Below are 14,650 nucleotides of genomic sequence, written 5' to 3' on the forward strand. Positions count from 1 at the left end.
TTATTTTGAGGCTTTCTGTGTTCTTATGTTTTAGGCCTGTCTCTTGGACATAGCTGGATTGTATTTCTTTTTAAAGAAATCCAATCTGAAAATATCTTGTTTTACTGTCGAATTTTTGATCTGTTTGAATATCTTATTTTATGCTATTTGTCCTGCTTTTTCTTTTTCTTTTTTTCTCCTAGATCAATCCAGTTTTATTTCCTGTTTTCTTTCTACTGGTTTGGAAAACATACATCCAATTCTATTCTTTCAGTAGCCTCCCTTAAAGCTTTACCGTGCATTCTATCCTTAACAAAGTCTAAAGTTATTATCTCTTCATTTCTTCTGCACAATGCTGTTGTTGTTGAGTGCTGTTGAGTCAATTGCAACTCATAACTACCCCATGTGAGAGAGTAGAACTTCCTCAGATGGTTTCTAGGCTGTGATCTTCACAGGAGCAGGTTGGCATGTTTTTCTCCCGCAGAGCTGTTGGGTGGGTTTGAACCACCAACCTTTCAGATAGCAGCCAAGTGCCTAACTGTCATGCCACCAGGGCTATAAGGACCATAATATACTTTCATTCCCAACTCCCTTCCCCATTGCTATTATTGTCTGATATTTTGGTTCATTCTTATTTTTAAAATCCTCCAGTTTATCATTGTTATTGTTATTGTTTTATATAATCACTGCCTGTTCATAAACCCAAACCAACCCCATTGCCATCAAGTTGATTCCTACTCGTAGGGACCCTACAGGACAGAGTAGAACTGCCCACTAGGGTTTCATTGGCTATAATCTTTACGGAAGCAGACTGTCACATCTTTCTCCCGTGGAGTAGCTGGTGGGTTTGAGTCATCAACCTTTTGGTTAGCAACCAAACATTTAATCACTGTGCCACCATCTTATATTTATCAATTTCTTTGTTTACTATTTCTTTCGGCACCCCCTTCCTGGGTTTAATTTCCTTCTTTCTGAAGTGCCTTCTTTAGTAGGTCTGCTTTTCTGGAAAAAAAAAAAAAAATGCGTCTGTTATTCCTTAACTTTGAAGGGCAATTTAACTAAGTGGAACAGATGCCATAGTCCCTTCTCCCCATATCTCCCTGATCCTAACTTTTCATGTGCCTCCTCTGGACTGCAAGAATCTGCACCTCTTTGCCTGAGGACCTGAACTATTGGGGAGTCAATACCCCCCAGCGAGCAGTGGTTAACCCTAACTGACAGGAGTCTGCCTATAAATACCCCTGCTCTCTTGATTCAAGAGTGGGAAAATTCTGAGTCATGTGTTATACAGTGTTTCCTAGAGTTTCCTCATGGGATTAACGTACAGTTGCCCACTATGGTGCTGGCTTAACAAACATCCTCTATTGGCTGCTTTCCCTTCCCCATGTCATTCCTACTTCCCTGCTGGTATTTCCTGACGTCCCAAACAAATGGTCTGCACTAAAATTCTCAGGGTCTGCTTCTGGGGGCATTCAGAGCAAGGCACCGTGTTCCTCTTTGGATCCTCTCATTCTGTTTCTTCACCCCTCTCTCATTTTTTTTTTTTTATCCCCTTATCTCTGTGTGGAAACCCTGGTGGCGTAGTTGTTAAGTGCTACTGCTGCTAAACAAAGGGGTTGGCAGTTCAAATCTGCCAGGTGCTCCTTGGAAACTCTATGGGGCAGTTCTACTCTGTCCTATAGGGTCGCTATGAGTTGGAATCGGCTTGACGGCACTGGGTTTGGTTTTTTTTGTTTTATCTCTGTATGCTTCACTCAGAGTAATTTCCTCAGATCTATTTTCCAGTAAATTTTTCTCCAGACATGTTTGGTGTTTTTATTTAAGTTTTTTAATTAATTTGCTATATATTTTCATTTCTAAAAGCTCTTGCTCAAGTTTTTTTGGTTTTTCTCATTATGTCTTTTTCTTTTATGATTTTAATTCCTGCTTCTTTGTCTATCATAATTTTAAACATTCTTATTTTTTTGTCTCTAATTATTTTATTATCTGAAGTTCTTGTGGGGTCTAATCCTGCTTTTTGTTGTGACTGTTTATTCTTGCTTATGGTGGATTGCTTTCTCAAGTGTTTTTAATCTACTATTTTGAATTCATCTTTAGGAAAGCTTTATCAGTGGGACTTATATGTAGCCTGGGATGAAGGTTTATCTTTTCAGATAGATCTGTCTTGTTTCTGCCAGGATGCCAGGAGATCCAGGTCCTGGCCTAAGACTAATGTCTGTGTCAATTTCTCAGCTTGGGATTTCCTGGACGTTGTGGGTAATGTAAATTTTAATCTCAAACCTGCATGAGTGTGGGCCTATGGATACAAATTCTGAAAAATACTTAATTTTCCCACCCCAAGAACAAATGGAGACAAACTTCTGTGTTGATGGATGAATTTTTCTCCTCTGCTCAACCCTTTTGTGGAAGATATTTTTCCTCTAATAGTTTCACCTTTATGCAGGGGTCTCTGTTTCTGTTCTTGGCTTCAGGTGTAGGCATGAAGCCTTATTTCCTGTTCTGCAATGTTCAGCCTTCAGCTTGGAGGGTACCCAGGCTGGCTAACCCCCTTAGGCCTGCACTGCTTCATGCTCATTGGGTTTCCTCTTCACTGTTCACCCTTGGAGATATTCTTTAGTTTCCTCCCAGCTCACCTGTGCAAGTTACAGAAAAATTTGTTACATTTAACACAGCATTTCCAGGTATTTTGTAGTGGAAGAATTTTCAGGTTATCTACTTAAAAAAAAAAAAAAAATCCTGAAAATGGAAATCCTTAAGCACCTTTTCTACTATATTGTGCTAATTCTGCCTCTTCTAACATATGAGCTATTTTTTTTTTCCCTTGGGAAATTTTGCCTCCTCTTTGGTGGTAAAGCGAGTGGTGGAGGGTCAGGGATGTGTATGGATAAGGAAGAAGACTGGGGACATAATATTTTCCCAAAATCTTAGGGTGGTGGTATGATGTGAGTGGTAATGGGGTGGGCTTCTATCTCTAAATATTTCTCAGGCTGGCTGTTATAGTGCCTGGAGTCTCTCCATGAATGAGTCATTCCCCCACCCCCCCCCCTTTTTTTTTTTATCTTATCAGCTACCTGCTACCTTTTTAGCAGGGATTAATTTAACAGATGATGCCGAGAATTAGGGCCTTGGGAATGCGGGGTTGGGAAGAAGTATCAGTGTGTGTGTATGTGTGTGTGCATACACCTGTGTGAGTGTAATGTTAGGTGAGGAATCAACACACCAGAAGTGGGGTAGAAGAGTGTTTGAAAGAGGTATTAGAATCAAACCATCCCACTCTATCATGTGACAAAGGCCTGGGCTTGTGACCAGGGCCCTCATCTTTAACCTGTCTATTAAACCCTGGGTAAGACCCAAGTTGAATATTTTTGTCAGGGTCCAGGCCTGGATCTTTCATACTTAGTGTGGGCAGGAAGGCTCTGTGTCTGTTTTACTCCAAACACAGTGCTAAATTGGCTCAGGTTGTAGTGTTTTTCCAAACTTCCCCAAAGTCCAGCCCGGGAATCTGGACCCAGAAGCTGTGTTGATTTGCCCTGGATTCTGCTCTGGCCCAGACCAGCCTACCCTGGGATGGCAAGAATTCCTGATCATGCTTGTCTGTGTGGGGAACTCAGGGAGGGCCAGGGACTGGGTGTGGGGCTTACAGAAGTGAGCGTAGATGGGGGTACATTGCATTTCATTAAGACTGATGCCAGGAGGTCTCCCACTGAACTGTTCAAAGCCTTATCGGCTTGGAAGTTTTTCTAATACCATTTCCTTTCATTGTTTCATTTTGGCAATTAAGAGGTGGCCAGTCCCCTGTTGCGGCAGCTCACAGCTATTGTGGTGGGGAAAGGGGAGGGCTGGGTTGGTGGACGTCACAACTTGGGCTTTATCTCCCCAACTGCAGGGACTCTGAAGCTCCTGGGCTACTTAACAGCAAGACAGTCCAGAGCTGCCACAGTTCAGACCCAGCCTCAGCAGTTGCTGGGGAGCATGGCCTAGGGACCTGCATAGGCTGAGACACCATCGTGAGGCTGAGTTTTCCAAGAGACCTTGGGGTACGTGCAGCCCCGGATTGCAGGGAAAGGTATGGCCTTCTGGGAGGACAGCCGGCTCAGGTATGGGAGGAAGATGCAGGACCGATTCCTACCCTAGGGAGCTGGGACTCCCCATCCCTTGGACTAGGAGGGCTTTGTTTGGAGGGGGAGATTCAACACCAGGGACAATCCTAATGTCCTCTTCCTGACTTGGCCTGGGTCCTGTGGCTACTTCTGTTCATGCAGTGGGTTTTACTGCTTGGCAATACTTGGCTCAGATGAGGCTGGAGTGAGCTTCACCTTCACCTTTGTGTACCTTCTGGGAGTGGCTTGATGTACCTGTGTGTTGCAAGAGGTGGGAGTGAGGCACCTGGTTTGAGACCAAAAAAAAAAAGAAACCCAAACCAGTTGCTGTAGAGTTGCCTCTGATTCATGGAGACCCCATGTGTGTCACAGTAGAACTGCTCCATAGGGTTTTGTTTTTTTTTAAATGTTTTTTTATTGTGTTTTTGGTGAGAGTTTACACAGCAAATTGGGTTCCTATTTAACAATTTCTATACAAATTATCCAGTGATATTGGTTATATTTTTTTCATAATGTGTCAATATTAATTCTGTTCTGGTTGTTCCCAGTAATCTAGTTTCCCTACCACCTTACCTCTTCGTCTTCACTTTAGGGTAATTGCTGACCATTTGGTCTCCTGTAGATGATTTTTTAAAGGAGCGCAATACTCACATCCATAAGATTTCAATGCTGATTTTTTGGAAGTAGACTGCCAGACCAGGTCTTGATCATATGTGATCATCAAAGTCTTCCTTCCACAGATACAGTGATTGGGCACATCTCTCCTTTGTTTGGCTGGGTGGAAAGTTAGGTAGGAAAGGAGTCATCCCGGTGAATCCCAGGTGACAGATTCTGCATTAATTTCACAACTTTTCTTAAAGGAGAGGTGATGTGACAGGAAGCATAGGGACTCGGGGGTGTGCTCTGTCATCCCGGGACAATTGTTGCTTTCTGGGAGGGCCGTGGAGCCCTGGTGGCACAGTGGTTAAGAGTTGCAGCTGCTAACCAAAAAAGTGGGCAGCTGGAATCCACCAGCTGCCCCCTGGAAACCCTATGGGGGAGCTCTACTCTGTCCTATAGGGTCACTATGTGTTGGAATTATCTTGATGGCAATGGGTTTTTGTCAGGGAGGACCACACGGTGGCAAAAGTTGATGAGGTTGTGGGCTGCTGTCCTGGATTCCTGTCCGTTTATCACATCAACTCAGCAAACATTTACTGAGCATCTCCTGGGTGCTGGGCACCATGCTAGCTGCTAGGAATGGAAATGAGCCAGGCAGCCCCTGCTCTGGAAGCTCTCAAGCTACAGAGTAGTAACCAACAGGCAAACTGTCCAGTCAGTGGTTTCTGAGCCTTCTCTAAGCCGGGGTGCCTGTGGTTAGAACAAAAGTGTCAGACAGTTCCTACTCCCCAAAGTTTGCTGCAAGCATGGAAGGAGGATGAAGACACAGGAAGGAGTTAGGTGCTCATTAGTTCCTAGCTGCTGCAAGAGTGCAGAGAACGGGAGAGGCAGGGTGGCCTGAGGAATATAGAGGAGAAGGAAAAGCTTCCCTCCTTCATCTGTTGTTTGGGGAAGAGTGCCCAGGGTTCCTGTATCACAGCCATTGTTACTCTTGTGCTCAGCCCTGGCCAGGGGCTTTTTCTGGCACTAACAGTCTTGGTTTAACCCATGTTCAAGGGAAAAATGGGGTACAATGAGGATCAAACCTTTCTCTTGCTTTAAAAAAAGCATTTTTGCCATTTCATGCACTGACAGAAGCACACACCAGGAGCCATCTACCTGGGCAGTAGTGACCAGCTCATTTCTCTTGCTTCTCTGCAGATGATTCCTGCCCAAATTGTGAAGGTGTTGCTTGTGCTGGTCCTTACCTTGCCAGGTAGGTACTAAGGTGTTTCCACTCCTCCCTACCTCTCCAGGGCCCTCCAGAACAGCCCCCATTCCAGGGGTCAGCGGCTATGTCTGAGGTCACCTGTGTACCCAGGCCCGTGTTAGGCTCCAGCTGGGACTGCTGGAGTCACTTGTTGCTGGGTTGATTCCACTGTGAAGTTTCTGCAGAGGTCCCTGCCCCTGCCCCAGGGAGCAGGTGCCTGCATACACCTTCTCCTCCTGTTGGGGAATTAAGAAGCACAAGGCCACAAGGGACTGTCCTATACGATGGGGGTGGAAGTGGGGCAGGGAGAGGGAATCCAAGGCTTGAATAGAGTATTAGTTTTAATAAGGATTGTGGAGGTCATCTAGTTAACCCACTCATGGTACAGAGGAAGAAACTGAGGGTCAGAGAGGCCAAGATCGATGGTCACCTCCTGTGTCCCAGGCCTGTGTTCTTTTCTCTGCACTGCACAACCTTTCTCCCCTTGCTGAGATTCTGCATCTATCATGGGCAGGAAGGGTGCTTTCCTAATGACTGGCCTGTCTCCACTTAGACCACTCGGGCCAGCAGCATCCAGCCTGCCACCCACAGTTTAGTCTGGGACAAAGTGTACATTTGTCACCCCTCTGCATTTCCCTGCCAGGTAGGTCCCGTGCTAGGGGCCCAGAACACTTAGAGATGTACTACTGTTCCCCACCGGCCAACAACAACAACCCACACAGATACACACACACACTGAAAAAGGGTGGCAGGAGAATCTTAGAAGTTAACGCATGACTCCAGGGGAGTTCATACTTCTTAGGTAGATCCCTTCTCTGTGTCAGGCACACAGGCTGATCTGTTTATAACGTAATCTGTTCAAGAAATGCAGGTGGATTTATGTATAAGGATGCTCATTGCAATCTGCTTATCACACCAGAAAATTTGGAAATGTGCAAAGAACCTAACAGTAGAAGGTTATACTGTATACATTTAGATGCCAAATATAATGCAGGCTTTAAAATCATGTTTTAGAAGCTTAGAAAATGGCATGATAAATTCTTTACAATACAGTGAGGGGGAAAAAAAAGGTGGATTATAAAGTTTGCACAGTAGGATTGTAAGTTTGTAAAAAAATCCACAACCGTATACATGTTGTGAAATAGAATGGAAAGGTACACACTAAAATGTTAACAGTAATTATCTCTGAACAGCCGATTACAGATGATTTTAGTGCTTCTTTGTGTTTTTTTCCCCTGCATTCTTCAAATTTTCTATAATGAGCATGCATTGCTTTATAAATCAGTAAACAAATGTCATTAGAACTAGTAGACGGAGGAAAAAAGTTCCACCGTTATTCCTGTGAGTCCTGTGTTATATTTGCGGGTTGAAATAAACAGTTTAGTCTCGTTTAGGAAGGAAAGTACTCCCTCACAGCCCAATTTCTATCAGGCCCAGCCTCATTTCTACAAGGCCAGAGTGGTTTGGGCTAGGGGTCCTAGTGCTGCTCACCTGTGGTCTCTTTCCTTCCAGGGACGCTTTGCACAGAAGGGTCGCGTGGCAGGCTGTCCACAGCCCGGTGCAGCCTCTTCGGAGATGACTTCATCAACAGCTTCGACGAGAGCATGTACAGCTTTGCGGGAGGCTGCAGTTACTTCCTGGCTGGGGACTGCCAGGAACACTCCTTCTCGATTCTCGGTGAGTCCAGGGCGCGCTGAAGGAGGAACCCAGAGAAGGGGCAGCTGAGCTCAGCCCTGCCGTGTGTGGGGATGCTGGGGAGATGAGGAGAATTCTTAACTGCATGGCAGTGCCTGAGATTGCAGATCGCTGCGGAGAACATGGCGGGGAATGGTCTTTCCTGTTTGTCTTCTCCCGGGGGCCTGGTGGGATGGGGTGCGTCCCCATGCTCCCCCATTGGTTGCATGTCCATAGTCTCGGTCCAGACAATGCTCTGGGAGCTCTGAAGCATCAAGAGAAAGGATGAACCAGAAGGTGCATTGTAACACTGTAAAGCTCTTTGCATAAGGGAGGAATCATTATTTTCTTGGTGGCCTGTGTAATTTGGATTAGCTATTTTATGGCTACTAATGGAAAGGTTGTTGATTCAAGTCCACCCAGAGTCCCCTTGGAAGAAAGGCTTGGTGATCTAAAAAATCAACGATTGAAAACTACGGAGCACAGTTCTGCCCTGACACACATAAGGTTGCCATGAATCGGAACCGACTCAATGGCAGCTGGTTTTTAGCTTATGTGTAGCACTTCCTATGTTCCTGGAAAGTGCTGGTACTTTACAGTGTTATCTCTGCATCCCGCAGCAACTCTGAGATGTAGATATAGTCATCTTTGTTTTGCATATAATCCTCCTAAAGCTTGACAGATCATGAATGAAGGAGCTGGATTTTAATCCTGTGTCTTTCAGGTGAAAGGAACTTTTCTCTTTGCTAAAAACAGAGGGATTTTTCCCAAGACAGGAAGGCAGGGCTGGAGCCCGTGATAGAGGAGTGTGGTTTGGTGACCTCCACACTCTAAGAATCAGATGTGTGTAATGTGTGGGAGTCTCTGGATGGTGCAAAATGTCAATGTGCTCAACTGCTAACTGAAAGATTGGAGATTCGAGTCTACCCAGAGGCTCCTTGGAAGAAGAGCCTGGCTACCTACTTATGAAAATTCAGCCATTGAAAACCATATAGAGCACAGTTTTACTCTGACACACATGGGGTCGTCATGAGTTGGAATTGACTCAATGGCAACTGTTCACTGGTGTGTAATGTGTGAGGGAGGGATGCAACAAAGCCTAGCAAAGGTGAGGTCCTCAACCTAGAAGAATGGAGATAGCCATGAACATACCCCACTCAGACTCTTACATGAGATGCTGGCAGTAGGACTCATTGGGTAGTTACTCAATCAGTCAACAAGTATTGATGCAGCACCCTCTGTGAGCCTGCATTGGGCTAGGCTGTGTTTGAGAGTGCAGGGAGCTGACAGTGGCCCTAGGTATGAGGTTCTCCTGCCTCTGTGGTGGCCTTTAGAGCCATCTTCACCTCCTTTCCTGCCTCTGCTGGAAGACCTATTCCAGTCATGACCCTGTGAGCCTCACCAGGGCAAGGATGAGGTCTCGTTCATCTTTCGCTCCTGGTGGTTAGCTCACTTGGGTCTCTGTAATCACTGGCTGGTGAGGGCACCATGATGCATACTGCTCTTTTGTACCCAAGAAGACAGTGACATAAGCTGATTGCACGAAGGAAGCATGACAGTGTGTGAGGAGTCAGGCAAGGGGATTTGGGTTGGGCAGAGAGGACTGGGGCAGGGGGGGATGCTCCAGGCACTGGGACAGTATGAGCAAAGGGAAAAGGGCTGACAGGAGCAGATGTTCATTAAGTAGAGCCCCGTGAGGAGTTTAATGTGGCTGGAGTGGTGATCCTCAAATTTTAGTGCCCATCAGGCTCACCTGGAGGGCTTGTTAAACACAGATTGCAGGGCCTTACCTGGGGGTTTCTCACTCAAGAGAAACACTTGCCTTTCTAACAGTTTCCCAGCTGATGGTGCTGCTGCTGGTCTGGGACCAGCCTTTGAGGACCACTGGGTTGGAGAACAGTGAGATGTAAGGCTGGGTCACAGAGTGAGTCTGACAGTGCAGGTCTTGAAGTCTAATGGGACGTGTCTCTCCATTCAGCAGCCAGTGAGGAGCTTGTGTTGAGTGTTGTGAGGCAGGGAAGGGTCAAGAGGGAATTTGCACTTTGCCAAGATCGTTCTGAGAGAGAAAGAGGAAGGAGTCAAGGTGGTCTTGCCTGTGGTAACCGGGTGGGAGGTGGAAATGGCCAGAGACGTTCTTGGGTGTCACAAGTCATGGAAGCTACCCCGAACACTGAGCTTCAGAGACCCATCTTGCTTCAGAGGCAGCAAGTCTTGGGAGAGCAGCTGGGAGAGAGAAAGTACCCCCTCACCTTCCTTGGGAAGCCGAAGGCTCAGGTCCTTCCACCTCAGGTGGCCCCAATGTTTATTTTCACTGGATTTCTCCACCTTAAAAATCCTAGTGAAATAGTGGTGGTGATTGTACAACATAAGCAATGCAATCAATGTCATGGAATTGTATGTGTAAAATTTGTGGAATTGACAAATGTTTTGTTATATATATTTTTACTACAATAAAAAAAATTCTAGTGGAGACGATACAGATCCTCTATCTGAGATGGTTATGGGGGAGTCAGTGGGTATGGAGGGTTAGGAGTATCAGGAGGAAGATTTTGAAGGAAGAAAAATAAAAAATGACATCCTACCCACTCTATGGCTGTGGAGTTCCCAGGGAGGGGAACCCTGTGGAGACATTGTGGTGTCCTGGAGTGGGGTTGTTGGCCTGACTCCAGGGTCAGGTTGGCTCATCTCTGCTGTGGACTTTGAATCTCAGAGGCTTGTAAATAATACCCAATGAAATCTTAGTCCCAGGAACAGAGTGCAGATTCGGGGGTCAGGGAGCCAAGTCAGCATGTTGGAAAAGTCCCTTGCCCATGCTTAAGGAGAACTACAGACCCCTCCCATCTTAAGGGCAGCCCTTGCAGGCAGGGAAACTGGGCTGTGCTGTGCCTTGGAGCTGCCACTGTCCCCTCCTCTTCGGCCTCCTAATTACTCAGACCCTCTATAGCACTGGCTCACTCAACTTAAGCTGACAGTTGTTTTCCATTTCTTGGGACGGTAGATCCCAAGATGGTTAAAGCACTCGACTGCTAAATGAATGGTTGGAGGCTTGAGTTCACTCAGAGGTGATCTACTTCTGAAAACCCAGCCATTGAAAACCCTATGGAGCACAGGATCACCATGAGTCAGAGTCAAACTGATGGCAACTAGTTGGGACGTGGTGGCCCTGCCTCCAGCAGGAAACAGAAGCATGGAAAGAGCTATAGCTGGGGTCAGAAAACTTGTGCTCTCATCTCTATTCTCCCACTTCACTGTGTCTTTAGGAAAGTCACCCAGTGTGTCTCAGCCTCCATTTTCTCATCCCTAAAAGGGAGATGCTGTGAGGATCAAGTGAGAGAAATTATTTGGTGGTGTGATCCAAACATTAGACATTACAGCAGCTCACTTACTATCTGAATATTTAATTGTTGGATGTGAACATGGACAGAGACCAGGAGCTGCTGTGGTCTTTGGGCATATCTATCAAGGTCAAGGTAATGTGGATTATCTACTCCTTCACTCCATCACGTTCACACAGGATTGCACCAGAGGGTACAACCTTTTCTAGGTTTCATTGACCAAGAAGGAATTTGAAGCACTGTGGATGAGCTCTCTATCTCAAAATATCTTGGTGGGATTCCACACTAGGTAGTTATTTTTTTCTTATAACAACTTGTTCTCATCAAGTGTCAATTTTTAGGTATTGACCTAAACCAGGCTATAGAAAATCACACTTTAATGTCGATTGGTTTGATTTTCACCAGAAATTGTGCTACTACCATCAGAGAGAAGAGGTAGTGCTTCTTTTTATTTTTTTTGGTGGTGGTGTTGGTGTGTGCGAGGATGAGGGTATTGGGAGGAGAGGAATAATCTGGAGGAGGCTGGCCCTGGGGAGTTTGGGCTAGCATTGGTACTTGAGTGCGGGGGTGGGGGGGGCAGAGACAGAGGCCCCAGGGGGCCCAGCACATCAGACCTTCCAGTTTCAGTTTACAATGCCACCCCTGACTCTGTCCTGCATACCTTCTGCTCCATTGTTCTCAATGACATCCTGTTTCCTTGAATTAGAATTGCAAATTCACATTCCTGTCTGAGGGCCAGTGGACCTTGTTCACTTCCTGGGTAAAGTGTTTGTATCCTTGCAGAAGGACCACCTGATGCAAAGGGAGGGCCACTTTTCTTCATCCTGGCTCCTGGTCAACCAGGCTTCAGAAGCTGAGGCCAAAGCTACAGGTCTTCTAGCCAGTCAGTACAGGGGCCAGGAGGAGATCATAGGAGTCCTGGTTCCTCCCGCCCTGTAGACTCTGCTTTTCCTAAGCTAGAGCTGCAGGACCCGGCTCCCAAAGTAACCCAGAGAGAGAACCAGAAACAACCACCAACCTGCTGAGTCACTTCCCCAGCCGAGCCTTCCTTTCCACATCAGTAAAATGGGGTGGTCAGTTGAGATCACTGTTTCTCAGAGTTCGGATGGAGCATCTCCTGCATCAGAATCATGGGGTGCAGGGTGGGGAGTTTGTTAGAAATGCAGATTAGTGAGTGCCACACTAACGTTCAAGTAAGTGGCCAGATCTGACTCTGGTTCCAGCTGCCTGCGGGCTCCTGGAGGGCCTTGTATGACTCTTTCTCCAACACGCTGGGGAGGCCTTGTCCATCAGTTAGGGCCTCAATGAGGTTAAGAGGCCAGATAGGAGCCATAGGAAGAGCTTCATGGGGCGTTTTGACACCCAGTCCCCTTTTTTTCCTAGAATTACAAGAAGTGCTAACATGAAGGTCAGTAAGTGTGGGAGTCTCTCCTGGGCCCACTGGCACTTTCTAATGGCTCATCTTCCTAATGGCTGTACATCATTACCCTCCCCCTGCAAAAAAGGGAAAAAAGCAAACAAGACCCCCCCCTCCAAAAAAAAAAGAAGAAAACAAAATCTTTTGCCATCGAGCCAATTCTGGCTCATAGAGATCCTGTAGGACAGAGTAAAGCCTCCCAATAGGGTTTCCAAGGAGTGTCTGGTGGATTCGAACTGCTGACCTTTTGGTTAAGCAGCCAAACATTTACCCACTACACCAAACAAAATACAATACTAATCTAGAGTTTTCTGCATCAGTGGTTAACTGAATCTCGAGCACTCATGTGCCCTGTGAAGCAGGTTTAGATCGGGAATCAGACAACCTGTATGTGGCTCTGCCCTGTTATCAGTATAAACCAATACATTTCATTCAGGGCTGATTTTTTACTCCAGAGGACGTTTGGCAATGTCTGAAGACATGAAATTACGGTTGTCAGAATTGTGGGCAGGTGGGTGCGGTGGTGATGGTGGTTTGTTACTGGCATCTAATGGGTAGATCTCCTAAGCATCTACAATGCACAGGACAGCCCCCACCACAAAGAATTACCCAGCCCCAAATGCCAATAGTGCTCAGGTAAGAAGCCCTGTTGTAAATTTAGGCCTCAGTTTCTCCATCTATAAAACAGAGTCAGTTTAGATCAGTGTTTTTCAAACTTAGTCACAACCCCTGTGTCATAAAATTAATTTAATGGTTGTAACAAGCATTTAAAAAAATTGAATGGAATAGAATAGAAACTATCAGTACAAATGGCATGTGGTAAGGGTGTTGTTATGTAGAATATGTGTGCGTGTGGTGCTGGGTCATGAAGTAAAATGTGTTTTTAACTCTGAATTCTGGGCCAGAAAGCTTTAAAGCCACTAGTTTAGATGATCTCCAAGATCCTTTCAGCTGCCACAGTGTGGTTCCCTTCTCCAGGGCACACTTTCAAAACTCCCCTTACTCCCCCTTGCCTTGGGTGTGGACTGACCGCTCTTAGAGCCTCCCTCAGCCCTCTGGGATCAGGAGTCCCATAGGCTCCTGGGAGTATGCAATTCAGCCCCCACCAACCCTCACAATCCCAGCCTGCTCCTGCCCTACTCCTGGCCCCATTGTTGTTGTTAGATATCATCAATTTCGACTCATGGTGACCCCGTATGAGAGAGTAGAACTGCCCCATAGGGTGTTTTTTTTTTTTTCTTTTACTATTTGATTTTTTCTTATTTTATAATACCATGGAGTCTATCTAAGAGACTAATAATAAAAGTAAGTTAAGGCATAAGTACATAAAAAATGTTCATTGAAGAGTTTTTATAATGCTAAGAAACTGGGGAAAAATCTGAATGTCCAACAATTTAGAAATTATGCTGCTTCCATAAGGTAGAATATTTATAGCAGTTAAGAAGATATTTTCAAAGAAATTTTGAACATTTAAGATGCTTTTAACTTCATTGTGAAGATTTCGCAAGATACACAAAAATGGGAAGAACAATAGAACAGGTCATCATAAACCCATTGGGTTTTCTTGGCTGTAATCTTTATCTGAGCAGATTGCCAGGTCTGGACATGCAACATTTTCCTGAAGAACAATTCAGAATATTACTGATTTACCCTAAGACATAGCTCTAGTCTGACCTTTGGAGTTCCTGTTGCCGAAACTGCATATAGATAATTCTTAAAAGAGCACATTGCCCAAGGCAAAATGTTTTTTGCTAATTAAGCTGGACTTTTTTACTGTTTTAGCCCTGGTGGTGCAGAGGTTAAGAGCTAGACTGCTAACCAAAAGGTCAGCAGTTTGAGTCCACCAGCTGCTCCTTGGAAACCCTACGAGGCAGTTCTGCCCTGTCCTGTAGGGTCACTGTGAGTTGGAATTGACTCAACAGCAACAGGCTTGGTTTTGGTTTTATTGTTTGACTTGCACCTGGTTGTTAACGGAAAGGCTAAATGTTCGAATCTAGCAGCATCTCCACGGAAGAAAAGACCTGGTGATCTGCTCCCATAAAGATTACAGCCTAGGAAACCTATAGGACAGTTCTACTCTGTCATGTAGGGACACTATGAGTTGGAATTGACTCAATGGCATACAACAACAGCAACAACATTGTTTGACTTACGGGTGACCTTTAGGAGACCAGTTCACTCAAGGCTCAAAGCTTAAAGATCATCTCAGGGTGGTAGCTTGGGTGGGTCACCTTACCCTCTGTGGAATCCATTCCTCAGGATTGCACATCCTTGAAAGTCTTGAAGAACTACCGAT

General features: G+C 45.6%; 1 protein-coding gene across 3 annotated transcripts in view; it reads left to right on the forward strand.

Annotated features, from left to right (window-relative positions):
• The first annotated feature begins 315 nt into the window (after positions 1 to 315).
• Positions 316 to 14,650, forward strand: part of VWF (von Willebrand factor) — a 177,248-nt gene continuing 162,913 nt past the window's right edge. For 2 of the 3 annotated variants that reach the window (XM_064284716.1, XM_064284718.1), the window contains exons 1-3: positions 316 to 4,045; positions 5,880 to 5,934; positions 7,441 to 7,605. In XM_064284716.1, coding sequence (XP_064140786.1) covers positions 5,880 to 5,934; positions 7,441 to 7,605 — 220 coding nt within the window. In that variant the 5' untranslated portion in view covers positions 316 to 4,045. The remainder of the gene's footprint in view (positions 4,046 to 5,879; positions 5,935 to 7,440; positions 7,606 to 14,650) is intronic. The other variant, XM_064284717.1, reaches the window with a different exon arrangement.

Source organism: Loxodonta africana, chromosome 4, assembly GCF_030014295.1.
Source record: "Loxodonta africana isolate mLoxAfr1 chromosome 4, mLoxAfr1.hap2, whole genome shotgun sequence".
Classification (NCBI taxonomy): Eukaryota; Metazoa; Chordata; class Mammalia; order Proboscidea; family Elephantidae; genus Loxodonta; species Loxodonta africana.